The sequence below is a fragment of the Pelodiscus sinensis genome, chromosome 5 (assembly GCF_049634645.1).
Source record: "Pelodiscus sinensis isolate JC-2024 chromosome 5, ASM4963464v1, whole genome shotgun sequence".
NCBI classification, from domain to species: Eukaryota; Metazoa; Chordata; order Testudines; family Trionychidae; genus Pelodiscus; species Pelodiscus sinensis.
The window spans coordinates 116,566,236-116,581,870 of record NC_134715.1 but is presented as its reverse complement, the minus strand read 5'-3'; the positions used below and the strand labels follow the sequence as shown (position 1 = coordinate 116,581,870).

Here is a 15,635-nt window from a genome sequence, read left to right as displayed (position 1 = left end):
GGGCAGGGGGATTGGGGTGCAGGGTCCAGGAGGCGGTCTGGATGCAAGAGAGGATTCTGGCACGGGGAAGGATTTAGGAGGGAGTACAAGGGCTGCGGAGGAAGGGGATGGGGTGTCAGAGGTAGTCTGACCAAGAAGCTTTTACCTAAGCAGTTCCCTTCCAGCAGCACTCTCAGGCAGGCTTCCCTGACAGCAACCCCAGATTGCTGGCTTTCTCTGTGTGGGATGGGAGGGAGAGGCTTCTCACACTGCATCCACCCCTAGCTAAATCTCTCAGCTCTCATGGCCAGAAACTGGCTCATGGAAGCTAAGAGATTGTGCTGCACTGCCCCTATCCCCTGGCAAAATTTCTCAGCTCTCCTTGGCTAGTTTCCAGTTAGTAGGAATGGAGAGATTTTGCTGGGTGTTGGGGCAGTGTGCTGAAGCTCCTCCTTCCCTACCCTGTTCCCACAGTACAGAGAGCCATAGGGAACAGCTAGCTGATTTGATCAGCGCTGCTCCCGCTGCAGGGGTGAGAGCAGGCCAGATCAAAAGTCTTGGTGGGCCAGATGCAGCTTGTGGGGCCGTACCTTATCTATCCCTGTCCTAGATAATTTTTGAGAAGCAAGTTGCATAACTTTTTGGTTTTGAGGAAAACGATTAGTTTTAGTGGTGGTTCTTACCCTCAACTGTGCTATTTAAATATGCCATTTTCTAAAGTGCTGGTGTGTTTTTTCTTCAGGTGCTGGAGATGTTCATCCTAGTACTGCAACAGTGTCACAAAGAGAATGAAGACAAATGGAAAAGATTGTCCCGGCAGATTGCAGATGTAATTCTCCCAATGCTATCAAAACAACAGGTTAGTATCTAACTTTATTGATTTTTTTTTAATTCTTATGTATCAAGTAGCCCTGTGGTGCCTTGAAGACTAAAAAAGGATAGTCGTGTTGCACCTTAGAGAATAATTAATATATATTTTTATTAAAGTTACAGACTAACACAGCTACCCCTCTGGGACTATATTTATAAACAGTCTTTCATATATAAACCAATTTTAGAAGGATAGTTTCCAATATTTTCTATTTGTATTTCATATGTATTTGTAGATTAATGTAATTGTGGGTTTTTTTTAAAAACTAATTTTGTAAATAAAGCTTTTTGTACTGGCTGTCTTCTGATATAACACAGCTTAAACTTAAGTATATAACTGCCCAAAGAATCATGACTAATCCAGACCACCATGCTTACTATAGATAGAGTATCAAGCCTTCCTATCTCTAATAGGCAGATGTTCCACATTTAGTCATTCAGCAAGAGAGATTCATGAAAATTCGTCAGGATTTTTCCGCCATTGGTCAAACATACAATGGGACCTCAGTCTCAACCTGGCAGCACTCATCAGACTATTGGAACCTTTGGCACCTGAAGGGTGAGCAAAATGGTAGTGCTCATGGCAGACCTCCCATCCCCGTTTTTTCACAAGAAAAAGGTTTCTCTTCATCTCCATCCTAAATTCTTCCTGAAAGTTACTACTGAATTCCATGATGACTGAACACTTACGTGTTTTCCCCAAAATCACATGTCACTGTGAAGAGGTGATGTCATGCCTATGCTGCCGGATATGTCTGGGCATTCTAATGGCAAAAGACCAAATCTATTCACAAATTACTAAGGCAGTTTCTTTAAATTAATTTCTGGATGCATGTGCAACCAGTGAGCTCATATTCCTTCACCTGGCAGAGGCACACTCAACCACAACACAAGCTGCTTCTCCTAGATCCCTGCAGGAATCAGTGATAATGGACATATGGAGAGCAGCTACTTGGAGTTCCATTCACACATTCTCAAAATATACCCTAGTGCTATCTTTTGCTGTAGATGCAGTGGTTGGAACTGTAGTACTTCGGACATTTTTGCCCTCTGCATCATCACATCTCTCTCTAGTTTAAGTGCAGTTTATCAGGTGGAGCCAGCACTTGAAAAAGCTCCCTTATCTGGTACTGGAAGTACTTCTAAATGTGGGATCCCTACTTGTATTTTCCTACCCTCTTTCCATCCCTTCCTCTTCAAGCTCTATTTGTTGGCATCCTTTCATTTGCAAGAGACAGTGGGAATTGCAGCGTATGGTGTAGATCATTACTGGGCAAAATACAGCCTGCTGGTCAGATCTGGTCCGCCAAGCTGCTGGATCCAGTCCCCAGATTCCGTAGGGAGCTAGGGATGTAAGCGACTAATCGAGTAATTGACTGTCTGATAAGCAAAAGCTTATCGGACAGTTGACACATCACAAAGCCATTTCCCCTGCCTTTCACATTTGCATTTTCACATCTAAAGCTATGAATGGGGACATCCAGCCCTCTTAATTAGCTTCATTAACACATGTCCTACAATTGACAGCTTTGCTGTTCTATAGATCTTGGATTCTATTACTTCCATTCCAACTCATCTGATGCAGTGGGTTTTACCCATGAAAGCTCTGTAAGGTACCACAGGACTACTCATTTTTGATATCACTGTGTCAGAGTTAGTAGGAATAAACTGCCCCACCTCTATTTTTTCTAGTTAATTTACTTTGAACAAAGAGTTGTCTCATGCTTGTAATCCGTATCATTTCCCCCCCCCCCCTTTTTTTTTTTATATAGGTGTTTCTCACGCTACATGGAAGAGGTGCTTTAACAAAAAATAAGAATTGTGGTAGTAAAACTACAAAATTAGTATTTGGGCGGGAGGAGGTAGCGTACTATCTGATATGATTGCTAACTTAAGTTTCAAGTTGATGTCCCTTTTAATTCATTGTCTCCCAGTACAATTGCTTTTAGATGGAACCAAAACCAAACCAATGCAATGGCTGCAACTGCTTTTAACACTGATCCCTTATGGGTTTTCTAATCTGTTGTGGTTTATCCAACTGAAGTGCAGCCTTATTGCATGGGAAATGCACAAGTATTGTACTAAAACATTCAAGACACAAAGGCGTTGTTATTTTTGGCAGCTGTGTTCAATGGAGAATAAAATTTGTTCCTTTCTTTTGAACAGATGCATATCGATTCCCACGAAGCTCTGGGAGTATTGAACACTTTATTTGAAATTTTAGCTCCTTCTTCACTCCGTCCTGTGGATATGCTTTTAAGGAGTATGTTTGTTATTCCCAGTACAATGGTAAGTGACCAGTGAAAGAAACTACATTATTCTGTTTGATAATAAAGCCTTTAATGCATTTGTGGCTGTTATACAAAATAGTAGTGAGTGTTCTCTTAATTCTCTGCAGTGTGTGTAATTCTGTTCCCAAATTCTGCTGAAATTACTGTTTGGTAATAAAGAAGAACTCAACAGGAGGACTAGTTTGCCTTTGTATTGGTCATTTTACTTGTAATTCAGTGGTGTAGAATAGTGGTCCCTAACGCGGTGCCAGGGGCATTTATGTGCGCCCGCCGGGGCATTTATGTGCGCCCGCCGGGGCATTTATGTGCGCCCGCCGGGGCATTTATGTGCGCCCGCCCCGGGTGCATGGTGCATGGGCGGCCTCTGCCCCGGGCGCGTGGTGCATGGGCGGCCCTGCGCCAGGCAGCCACGAAAGGTTGGGGACCACTGGTGTAGAATGAGGAGACTCCTGATGCAGGTTTACGAAAATCTGCTTGTTTCGTGCAGAATTGTAACCCCCTTTTTAATGTGTAACAAAACAAGATCCTCCTAGTATTTCATTTTTGAGAAGGCGTGGAGTTTTTTTGTGAGTACTTCATTCACAAAAAATGTTGTAGAAATACCCGTTCCCAATTGGATGCTCTCAAATCCAAAATGATTTCCAGAAGCCACCATCAACGTTTAGCTGTTGGGAGCCACAATAGTGGCAGAAGACAAGGTAGGAAAGTTTTTCACTTCTTTGACCATCTTTAAGAATGACCTTTTATCAGATATAATATGTTGTCAGTTCTCCATTATATTATTACAGTTGTCAATCTCTTAATCTGCTGTATTTTTCTCCTTTTTTGTTTTTGTAGGCATCAGTGAGCACTGTTCAGTTATGGATATCTGGGATCCTAGCTATCCTTAGAGTTCTGATTTCACAGTCAACAGAGGATATAGTTTTATCTCGTATTCAGGAGCTTTCTCTCTCCCCTTACTTAATGTCATGTCAAACAATTAACAGGCTAAGAGATGGAGAGAATAATGTACCTGTACCTGAAGAACAAATTGAGTTGAAACAAGCTAAATATCTGCCTGAAGAGACATTTTCTAGGTATGTTTTCTGAATCTATAGATATTTTGTAAAACTTGTGATTAAATATTAAGAGTGATCAGTGATATGGAAGCATAACTCTTATATTTATAAGGATGTTATCTGAAATGGTTGTGGGGGGGATTTAAGGTTGGATGCAAGATTGAGGTATAGAGTGGGCTAAGGTGTTGATGGATGTATTACATAGGATGAAGGTGTGTGTTTTTGTTTAACAGTTTTTGGCTGTTCTGGTTTCTTTTCCTATGCTGAGGTTAAAAGCAACATTGACTTGTATGGGACCAGGATTTCATCCGGGAAATTGACATGTCCTGCTTCCTTGCTTTAGCTCTTTTTTCCTCAGAGGCATATGTGTGGGATGTGTTGGGTGATTTTCCCTCCTGTTTATGTGAAAGGGTGAAGATCATGGAAGGGGAAGATCAGCTTTGTTTTTAAAAGGATAAATTGTAATCTAGAGCCTTCAGAGGAAGAGAGTAATACCAAGTAACTTGAGAAATTTTTGGGTGTGGTTGAATTAGAAATACTCGACTACTGTAGGGGGAAGGAATTGGGATGCTATTTTATCCCTCAAGGTGAGGATTGAGACCCTTATAAGATATTTTTATCTCCCAAATTCAGTTGTGGGGGGTTATGATTAGGCATAAATTTTTAACTATGAATCCTGATGATCTGAGACTTGCTAAGAGAAGGATTGGGGAATGGTTGTGGGATGGATTATTCATCTGAGTCAGATGGTTGGATGGGGTTTTTAACTTTCCTTGGTGGCCTTTATTTGGGTGAGTATATTCCTTTGGCCACCTTCAGGTAGCACACTCATGCCCTATGCTAGGAATATGTATAGCTGATGGAGAAAGGAGTTTTTGATTATGAAGGTCTATCATGTCTGTGGTAGTGATGGATGGTAAAGATTTTGTGTAAAGTAGAAACCTGTTGTGAACAGCTTAGTCTGGATGATTCCTCATTTTGTCTGTCTTTTAGGAAAATAGCATGTTGGGTAGGGTGCTAGATGTCTGATTCATGTTTATTGCAAGTATAGTGATTGATTGAACACTGACAATCTGTGATTTGATATCAGATGTGGTTTGGATAACTAACACTGTGGCTTCTAATCACACTGCAAATACTCAACCTTATACTAGAAAATAAGTCTGAGAGCTGGAGCTGAGTGGGTTTTTTGGTTGTTTTTTGTGTTTAGGGTTTTTTTGGGGTGGATGGAAGGGAAAAAGAGCTTTAAGAAGAAAATTTTAAAATGAGGTTCAGGTCAGCATGCTGAAATCTGTTAACTGATGTCTTTTTCTTCCTGACTCTGTAGTATAGTGTTTTTTTTATTTTGTTTATTTTTTAGGTTCTTATTGCAATTAGTGGGCATTCTACTAGAAGACATTACTACTAAACAGTTGAAAGTGGACATGAATGAACAGCAGCACACTTTCTATTGCCAAGAGTTGGGCACACTGCTTATGTGTTTAATACATATCTTCAAATCAGGTAATCCTCTCAAAATGAGTTGTTTTGTGCCATGATAATGACAAGTTCTTTTCAGTTCTGAATCAATTGCCCTTTCTTGGGCACTAGTCTTACAGAAGGCACTCCAGCTGGTGGCTCAGGCTATGTAGGGAAGATGCTAGATACCTATCAACACCTTTGGAGACCTCAGCTACTGAGTTCAGGGATGAACCTAAGGCAGAAGAGAACATTGCTGCCAACATCTCACAAATCAACAATAATTCATCCTTCTCACCAAACAAGATTTCTTAGATGTTGCTGAGACAACTGAGAGGTCCACCCCTACAGCTGTGGTCATACAATAGGCCTCACAGTTGAACTGCTCAGCATTCCCATGAGAAATACAAAATACAGCCAAAGACCTTCCTTTTGAAGGAGAGAAATTGTTTGCAGCCAAAATCAGCGAGGTACTGCATTCATATACTTGCTAGAAAAAGAAGACTACAGGCAGTCCCCGGGTTACATCAATCCAACTTACGTCGGATCCCTAGTTACAAACGGGGGGGGGGGGGGGCGCACAGCTAGTGCAGGGCGCTTCCCCCCAGCAGACCAGGGAGACGCGGAGCGGCTTTTCTCGCCGTGGAGGATGCGGGTCTGCCGGGGGGAACAAGACACCAGCCAAAAGGGGGCACTCCAGAGTGGAAAAATTAATTTCCTAGGGAACAGCAGGAGCAGCAGGCAGTGAGACCCATTGTGTTACAGTCCCCACCTTGAGAGCAACAGCTCTGTCCCTCTTCAGCACTAGAGCTGCAAGTATCTTGTTAGCCTCACGTGAAATTAACAAGTCCCTTCCAGCCTGGCAGAGGTGAAGCTGAAAAATTACCCAGTGGTGTGGGTGGGCAAGAATGGGGAGGAGCAGGACAGAAGGGAAGAGGGGATAAGTCCCAACCCCACACCCTGGCTGGAGCGGAGCAGGGTAAACCCCGAGGGGATAGGTCTCGTTGCAAAGTGGGTGAGGACAATGAGGACCCACCTGTGGCTAACCTCCTGTTCCCAACACAGAATTTTTCTTTAAAATTAATCCTGTGGATAAATTCTCACACACACTTCACAGGAAGGGATTTCCATTTTCTGCTCAGCGGAATACAACAACAGCTTTGATTGTATCAATATTTCACTGTGCTCTCCAATGACTATTGATTACACTTAATACCCATTTCACTGAACCATCTGTAGCAAATTCTATTTGGAACAGTAATATGCATTGAATAAACTTTTTTTAGTTATAAAAAACAAAGATTCTGACTATTAAATGAATAACTGGGATTTTTCAGGTACCCCAAAAGGAAGATTTGGATATAGCATGAAACACTGAAACTTATGATCAATTTTTAATTAAAATATCAACCAAAAAAAACCTTCATATCAAAACAGTATGTGTTTTTCTTAGAATAAGGAAGTTGTATGAGAATCAGGGTCTTCTCCATCTAACTCCAGCTCCCCGTCCCCCATCAAAATATGTACCAGTTCCGACTTACATACAAATTCAACTTAAGAACAAATCTACAGTCCCTATCTTGCATGTAACCCGGGGACTGCCTGTATATAGATATCAACCGTACCAGAGAAAGAAAGAAATATTCAAAATATACACAGTAAGGCCTTAAGAACAACAACAAACAAAGACTGAAACCAAAATGATGCTGACCTCCAGAAGCTGTGGTGTCCCAAGTTTTTTTTTCTCTGAATAACAAATTTGAAAGCCTGGGTGAGAGTCTGCAAGACCTTTCTCTCATTCCAGTGCTACTGTCATCCAACCATCAGTTTGGAGACCATTTGCTCCCATTCTATGTGAAATGAGCTGCCATTATCATGAACAAATAGGTCATAGAAGTCTTCCAAATGGGCTATACCATCCCATTTCTTTTTATACTCCCCATCCTTGCCACCTTTCCCTCTTCAGAGACCCCTCTCATGAACATCTGCTACAAGAGGTAGATTGTCTCCTCCAATGTGGAAACTGTTTGCATGCGACACAGAGAAGGATTTTTATTTCTGTTCTTTAACACAAAACCAAAATAGGGATTGTGATCTATTCTGGATCTCAGGTGACTGAGTAAACAACAATTCAAGATAGTCATATTAACAACAATACCACCATGAGACAAATGCAATATAATAAGTACACTCATATTCACAGCATGGAGCAGCCCACAGATTACAGCCCTACACATGTCTCTACTTTGAGCCCCATGGCTGTGGTCAAACACACACTCTGACAGCAGGCCCGCATGCAGGAATTTCTGGTGTGTGTGTGTGTGTGTGTGTGTGTGTGTGTGTGTGCTTTTTTTTTGTAAATGTGGACCGCAAGGGTGTGAATTCACCTCTCATGATCCTCCAAGCAAGCAGGGAAATCAGCCTCAGCCTTTCCCTGGCTGGTTAAACATGCGGTAGGGAGGCTTAGGCAGTGTGCTGCTCTTGCCTTCCACTGGCTGGCCAAAGCATGCTTACTTGGAGTGTATGGGGGGTGCTTTCACACCTTTCTCACACGCACACACATGCACCCTACATATGGGCTTGTATAGAATGTAAAACAGTCATACTGTATCAGACCAATGGTCCATCAGGCCCAGTATTCTGTCTTCTGACAATGACAAACACCAGGTGCCCCAGAAGGAATGAACAGAACAGGTAATCATCAAGTGATCCCTCTCCTGTCAGTCCCAGCTTCTGACATACAGAGGCTAGGGACACCATTCCTATCAGTCCTGGCTAAAAGACTTTGATGGGCCTATCTTCCATGAATTTACCTAGTTCTTTTTTGAACCCTGTTAAAGTCCAGCTTTTCATAACATCCTCTTGCAAACAGTTCCGCAGGTTGACTATGTGAAGGAATACTTCCGTTTGTTTTGTTTTTTAAACCTACCTATTAATTTCATTTGGTGACCCCCAAACTCTTGTGTTATGAGAACTTTCTCCACACCAGTTATGATTTTATAGAGCTCTGTCATATCTTCCTTTTAGTCTTCTCTTTTCTAATCCGAAAAGTCCAAATTTTAAAAATCTCTCAGCATATGGGAGCCCTTTTCTGAACTTTTTCCAATGCCAAAAAATCTTTTTTGAGATGAGTTGACCACATCTACATGCGGTATTAAATATGTGAGCATATCATGGATTTATATAGAGGCAATAAGATATTATCTGTCTTATTCTCTCTTTTTTAATTATAGCTAACGTTGTTAGCTTTTTTGACTGCTGTTGCACGTTGAGTGGATGTTTTCAGAGAAATATCCACGACGACTCCAAGATCTCTGCGTCGTAATAACTAATTTAGTCCCCATTGTTTTATACATATAGTTGGGATTATGCTTTCCAATATGCAGTATTGTATTTATCAGTATTAAAATTAATCTGCCATTTTGTTGCCTTATCACCTGTTTTTGTGAGATCCTTTCAAAGCTCTTCTCTGCTTTGGGCTTACCTAATGTTGGTATCATTTTGCCACTTCACTGTTTACCCCACTCTCCAGATCACTTGCTACTGATTTATAAGAGCCAGAACTCTGCCACATAGCAAAGATCTGGCCTTAATGCAGTACAATTTACTATGTATTAATTAGATTAGAGTTTTAGATATCTGCAAAACTTACCTTAAGCCATTAACACCAATGTAAACTTTGTTTAAAATGCAATAATGCAAATGTCCTGACATACTCTCCCTTCCCCTCTGCCCCCAAACACCCTGCTTTCCCCTCCTCCCTCAAACCGAGCAAGACAGAGAGGACTGCAGTCTATACTGCACAAGTTTGTTAGGGGGACACCCGAAACGAACTCCAGCACCCTCCATCTCACTGCACAGATGCCAGCACCCACCTACACCTGTGCAATCTGCTCCCCGCACTCCCTAGCCCATCTGGGACTGGGATAGAATCCTGCTTCTCAGACTTGCAGGTACTTGCAGTCTAGCTTGGAGTTAGGACAAGACACACAACAACAAACTCTCCACCCTTCCCTCATCTCCCTCCTGGACACACAGCACAAACTCCCCCGCCCTCCCCCCCCCCGCCTCCACCTCACCACAATGCCAGCATCCCCCTCTTTGCCCCATCGACCCCATTCAGTCAGTTTCCCCTCTACCTCTCTCCCCAGCTTAGGAGGCTTGAGGAGAAGGCTAGCTTTCTGCCTCTACCTCCTCTCTTTGAGCAGATGGGACTCTCCAAACTCTCCCTGCCTGATTCCTCCTCCCAGCCAAATTACTCCCCCTTCTTCCTCTCCCCAAACGCCCCTACTCTACAATTCTCCCCTCTCCCCGGCCCTCTATTTCCTCCTTTCCTCCTCATCTCCCCTCCCTACCTGCTCTCTGAAATTGTTTGTCTGAAGCAGGCAGCTCCATTTGAAGCTGCTCAGATGGTCCCTCCTCCAGCCAGTGAGCTGAGCTCCCTCTCTGTGCAGGAGCTCTGAGCAGGGCTCAATAAATAGCTGCACGGTAATGCAGCTGTGTAGTTTACAGGGAACTTAGCATAGGATTGCTTAGAGTTAGATTGGTTGTGAATGAAGCAGTTTACATTTTCCAAACGTTGAGTGTCTGATTTTTTTTTCCAATTCTCAGTACACACAGTAGCATGTGTGGTTCCTCTTTAATGTGTGTGTGTTCTTTTCAGGGATGTTCAGAAGAATCACAGCTGCTGCCAGCAGGCTTTTTACAGGAGATGGATCTGATGGTAGTTTTTATACCCTTGAGAGTCTGAGTGGTCTCGTTCAGTTCATGATTCCCACACACCCTTCTTTAGTGCTTCTCTGGTGTCAAATCCTACTTCTTGTCAATTACACTAACTACAGCTGGTGGTCAGAGGTGCATCAAACACCAAAGTAAGTCTGTTTTATTGTGAAATAAAGGTGTGCTGTAATAGGACTGTCTCCCCTACTGATTTTAATTTCTACACTTAATTAAAACACTAGTCTTTTGATGTAGCTTTATATGAATTTCTCAGCTGTTAAGAATTTGAGTACTATATGTGATAGAACCACCAAAAAAAATACTTTCCTTTCAAGAAGTGTGTACAGTCTTTGCAGAGTTCCATGAGGTCAGTAAAGTCTGACTACTGTAGAAAAAATGAAAGAGTGTATTCCACACCAGCAGGTAGAACTCTCCTCCTGTCCCCCCCCTCCCCCTCCCAATTGTTCTCTCACCTTTTAAAGGGAAGGGATTCCACTCTGAGTGTCTCTGATTATGTAGAAATACTACTTAAGAAAAAAAGGTGGTCTGGTCAGATCCCAGGATGCTTATGGCTTTTTATAGGTCCATATCAACATCTTATTTTAGCCTCTAACTGCTACACAAACAATAGACCATGGAGCACTGAAGAGGTATAATTATGGAAAGCTCTGTTGGCTAAGCAGCCACTGCATAACACATCCTCCCGTCTGAAATGGTCTGTTCCAGATTGTCTTAAAGTTTAGTGTCTGGTAGATGGGTAGATTATAAGCATTGCATTGTCTAGACTAGTTCTCAACATGGGCCATATGGCTCCCCAGGGGGCCATGCCTTACTTCTAGGGAGCCACAGGGGAAAAAACGGAACATTAGGGGCCCACAGTAAGTTTCTGAGGGGGCCACACAAACTTAACTGCTAGGCGTGTGATGAATGAGGCTCAGAAGGGAGCCTTGAGCAAAAACAGGTTGAGAAACACTGGTCTAGACTGAGTGACAATGGGATGACAAGGATGAAATTAATGAAATCTATATTGGAAAGAAAAGACCCCAAATGTAGTCAGACCTAGATTAGAAAAAGCAGGTCCAGGCCCTAACTGCAACTTGATTGTCTGAAGGCTGCTGTTAAAGAACAAATTTGAACAACAAGCAATGGGACAATACTGTATCAGCTAACTAATAGAACTTCTGTCTGTTCTTCCTGTTCCTCTAACTTACCAGCATCATCTCCTTTTTATCAGGATTGTGTGTCTGTCTTAGCCTGACAGTGGATTAGATGCTCAATCACAGTAGCTGGATAGAAAGAAGTGCTATGTTTTATGAATACATTGAAGGCTTTGTAGTTAATGACTCGTTGCAGGCCCCTCTGTCAGCGACATTGTAATATATATTGAACGAGGGGATGATCAGATATAATCCACAGCACCTCATAAAAGACTGAAGAACTAATGACAAAGAAATTCATATTGAGGAATATATAAAATGGGTTGATTTAAAATGTAAATCAGGGATCTACTTTAACAATAAAATATGTTTTTCTTGCAGGAGGCATAGTCTTTCCAGTACTAAATTGCTGAGTCCTCAGATATCTGGGAACAGTGATGAATTTGATTCAGAATCCAAATTTGGCATGTGCAATCGAGAGATAGTACGAAGAGGAGCACTCATTCTTTTTTGTGACTATGTTGTAAGTTTAGAACAGAAATTCATGCCAAAAAGTGTTTTGGGATTTTACTTGGGATGTTATCTTTTAGGTGCAGAGTACAATTATTTTAAATCACAATAAGGAAAAAAATTAAGAGCTCCTAGTAGTATTTACTTCCAGAAGAAACTACATAGAATTTTTATATATCAATTTCTACTTCTGGAAGTGGATACTTCCCCACCCTCCTCTCTCTATTCATGTATCTTATTAGTGTGTTTATTTTAGTTACTCATGAGTTACCTTAGGCATTCTTGCTACACTGAATTGTCATTGTCTACAAAGTTATCCTTTATAAGTAACGATAATCTCTTGATTGTTGTATTCTTACATATGTGATTTCAGGTGCACATTCAGAAGCTTATAAAAGTGTAGTCCCTCCTCTGAGTGTTTCTTGAAGACATTACTAGAATGAATTCTTTTCGCCTTAATATTTGTTTAACTCTGATCCCACATTTCATAGTTCTGTTCAGGTTTTCAGGAATTGGATAGCTCTTATGGCTTCAGATTTTTTATGCTCTCAAACACAGCATTATGGAAGTCAGCACCTCTACTGATATTAGTACACACTTTGCAGAAGATTGTTTTGCCTCAAGTGAGCAATATTAAGGCTGCATCTACACTACAACCTGGATCAATGCTCTTAGATCAATCATGTGGTGGTCAATTGAGCAAACCTAGTTAAGATCTGTCAAATTGATCGCCGATTGCTCTCCTGTAGACCCTGTTACTCCACCCTGAATTAGAAGAGTAAGGCAAGTTGATGGCAGAGTTTCTCTCATCAACTCCGCACAGTTTAGAACCTACAGTAACTTGACTTAAAGTATGTCGACTCCAGCTATGTTGTTTACATAGCTGGAGTTGTATAGCTTAAGGAAGCTTTCTGTTGCAGTGTAGCCATGTTAGTCTGTAACTTTAAAAAACAAAAACAAAAAAAACTTAAACAATGGTCTTATAGCACTTTAGAGATTAACCAAAAAATATATAGTTTCATGCACTTTTGTGGGCATAACCACCTCCTTCAGATGACTTCTTCCATACTTGTCTGAAGAAGTGGGTTGTGCATGTGTGAAAGTGCATGATACTATTTATATATTTTTTTTGGTCAGTCTCTAAGGGTATGTCTAGACTACATCCCTCTGTCACCAGAGGGATGTAAATTAGACATACTGAAATTGCTAATGAAGTGGGGATTTAAATATCTTGTGCTTCATTAGAATAAAAATGGCTGCTGCTTTTTGCCGACACGGCACTTTGCCGGCAAAAAGCAGCAGTCTCTAGACGGGGATCAGTCGACAAGGAAAGCCTTTTCTGACTGATCCTGTAAACCTCACTGTATGAGGCATAAGGGATCGGTCGGAAAAGGCTTTCCTTGTCAACCGATCCCTGTCTAGACTGCTGCTTTTTGCTGGCAAAGTGCTGCGGTGGCAGCCATTTTTATTCTAATGAAACGCGGGATATTTAAATCCCCACTTCATTAGCAATTTCAGTATGTCTAATTTACATCCCTCTGGTGACAGAGGGATGTGGTCTAGACATACCCTAAGGTGCTACCAGACTATTGGGTTTTTAAATTTTTTTTTTTTTGTTATAGTATAGATGTATCCTGTTGAAGGTATAACTAGCTCAGCTACAATGAAAGAGATAGGGTGTACATTTTAAAAGGAAACAAACTACAGACAGACATTGAGACTTTGTAGAAACAATTCTGACATATTGAATGTGTATCTATTATTCATTATTACAGAACTGTTGCAGAAAAGCAGGGTCTGATTGTATTAGAACAACTGGAAAGAACTCTATCAGAATTCATTGTCTTCATGATTATGACATCATGGAATTTGAAGCAATTTGTTGCAAATAGAGGATTATAATTTAAGATGGATTAGCTACAGGATAAAATGAAGTTAAAAGAAAAATTTGGTCATTATGTAAATGATCATGGTAATAAAAACGTGAAAAGAAATTAAAATATACACACTTGTAAACAGAATGTTTTTAACCTAATGTGATACAAAGTCCCACATGAAAAATTATTTGCTTTTAATCGTATATAAATAATATTGGATTGTTTCTGCTATTCTTTTAATATTGAAATGCTTACATGGGTAGTAATATGGAAATATTAGAATTATTTTACTTTTTTCCATAGTGTCAAAATCTACATGATTCAGAACACTTGACATGGCTTATAGTGAATCATGTTCAAGATCTAATTAATCTGTCTCATGAGCCTCCAGTACAAGACTTTATTAGTGCTGTTCATAGGAATTCTGCAGCCAGTGGCCTTTTCATCCAGGCTATACAATCTCGGTGTGAGAACCTTGCAACTGTAAGTTTGACTTGAGCTTTATAATGATGTAATTTAGACATTTCTTGTTAATTATATTTGGAAACACTTGTAATGCTTTTTCATGTGTCTTTTTATAGCACCAAATGCGGTCTTGGTACATAACTTACTATATGTCATACACTGGTGCCAAGTAAGGATGTTAAGTAGCGTGTAATTCACTAATCAGATAGTTGATAAATTTTTGCTTTAACTATTCAATTAGTCGATAGGGTGGCGCTGCCCCTTTGAAATGCCACCACGATGTTTCAAAGCAGTAATGCCACACAGAGACCCGGGCTCTGTGCAGTGCTGCCACTTTGAAGTACCCTCTTTTTTCTCCCCTTGATGTGTCTATCTGATAGAGGCAGCAGGGGGAAGCGACTTGTCGATTATCTGATAAGCAAGTGTTTATTGGATAGTTGACTAGTCCTTAATATCCCTAGTGCCAAAGACAACTCTTGGCATCTGAACTACATTGTCTTTAGTGCTGCTTAGACACACAGGTAGGTAGATGTGATCTCTCCCCAAAGTGCTTACAAGAAAATACTAACTACTAAATACACTTTAGAACTTTAGATATTGGATAACCAAAAACTTTGTCCCCATTTCCCCATATGCTTATAACCCTTTGGAGGGAAAATAATTTATGATCCTAAGCCTCTTCATTCACAAACTCAATATTTCATCTTCATAGCCTTTCTATTGCCCCCACAGGATGCAAACATGCCCCGTCAGGTGCCGTTACAGATTAATCAAATACAATATGGATCTTGTTTTTTCGTAGGAGCCTCTATACTGATACTGCTTTATTTGCTAAAAATCATACTCCTGAGTTGAAAACAAACAGTTAAAAAGGGAACATTCACTTCAAAAAGCAACCATGTTTATATAATAATTTGAGTATATTTTATTTTGCCCAACTGCCACTCCTATAAATTCAGCTGGTGTCACAAGAGGGCTCTGCTGTTGCCTGGGTGATCAAGCCAAGCAAACAGAGCTCCTAACCATGTATTGTAACCGTCTCACAGAACAAGAGATCCATAGTAGAGAGATTATACCGTTGACAAGTTTATTGGAAGCAATTCAGGAGGAAATTTTAAAAGCTCTATATGTATATGTATATTTAGTACTTAAACAATTAAAACAAACCGTGAAAGACATTAAAAGACATTGCAAGCATAAAAAGGCATTAAAAGCAATAATTAAATGGAATACTTAACAATTTAAATCTAA

General features: G+C 40.7%; 1 protein-coding gene across 6 annotated transcripts in view; it reads left to right on the top strand.

Annotated features, from left to right (window-relative positions):
- HTT (huntingtin) overlaps positions 1 to 15,635 on the top strand; it is a 204,258-nt gene that overhangs the window by 111,612 nt on the left and 77,011 nt on the right. For all 6 annotated transcript variants that reach the window (XM_006128262.4, XM_075930826.1, XM_006128263.4 and 3 more), the window contains 7 exons: positions 722 to 838; positions 3,016 to 3,138; positions 3,978 to 4,216; positions 5,559 to 5,701; positions 10,320 to 10,527; positions 11,914 to 12,055; positions 14,223 to 14,402. In XM_006128262.4, the coding sequence (XP_006128324.1) occupies positions 722 to 838; positions 3,016 to 3,138; positions 3,978 to 4,216; positions 5,559 to 5,701; positions 10,320 to 10,527; positions 11,914 to 12,055; positions 14,223 to 14,402 (1,152 nt within the window). The remainder of the gene's footprint in view (positions 1 to 721; positions 839 to 3,015; positions 3,139 to 3,977; positions 4,217 to 5,558; positions 5,702 to 10,319; positions 10,528 to 11,913; positions 12,056 to 14,222; positions 14,403 to 15,635) is intronic.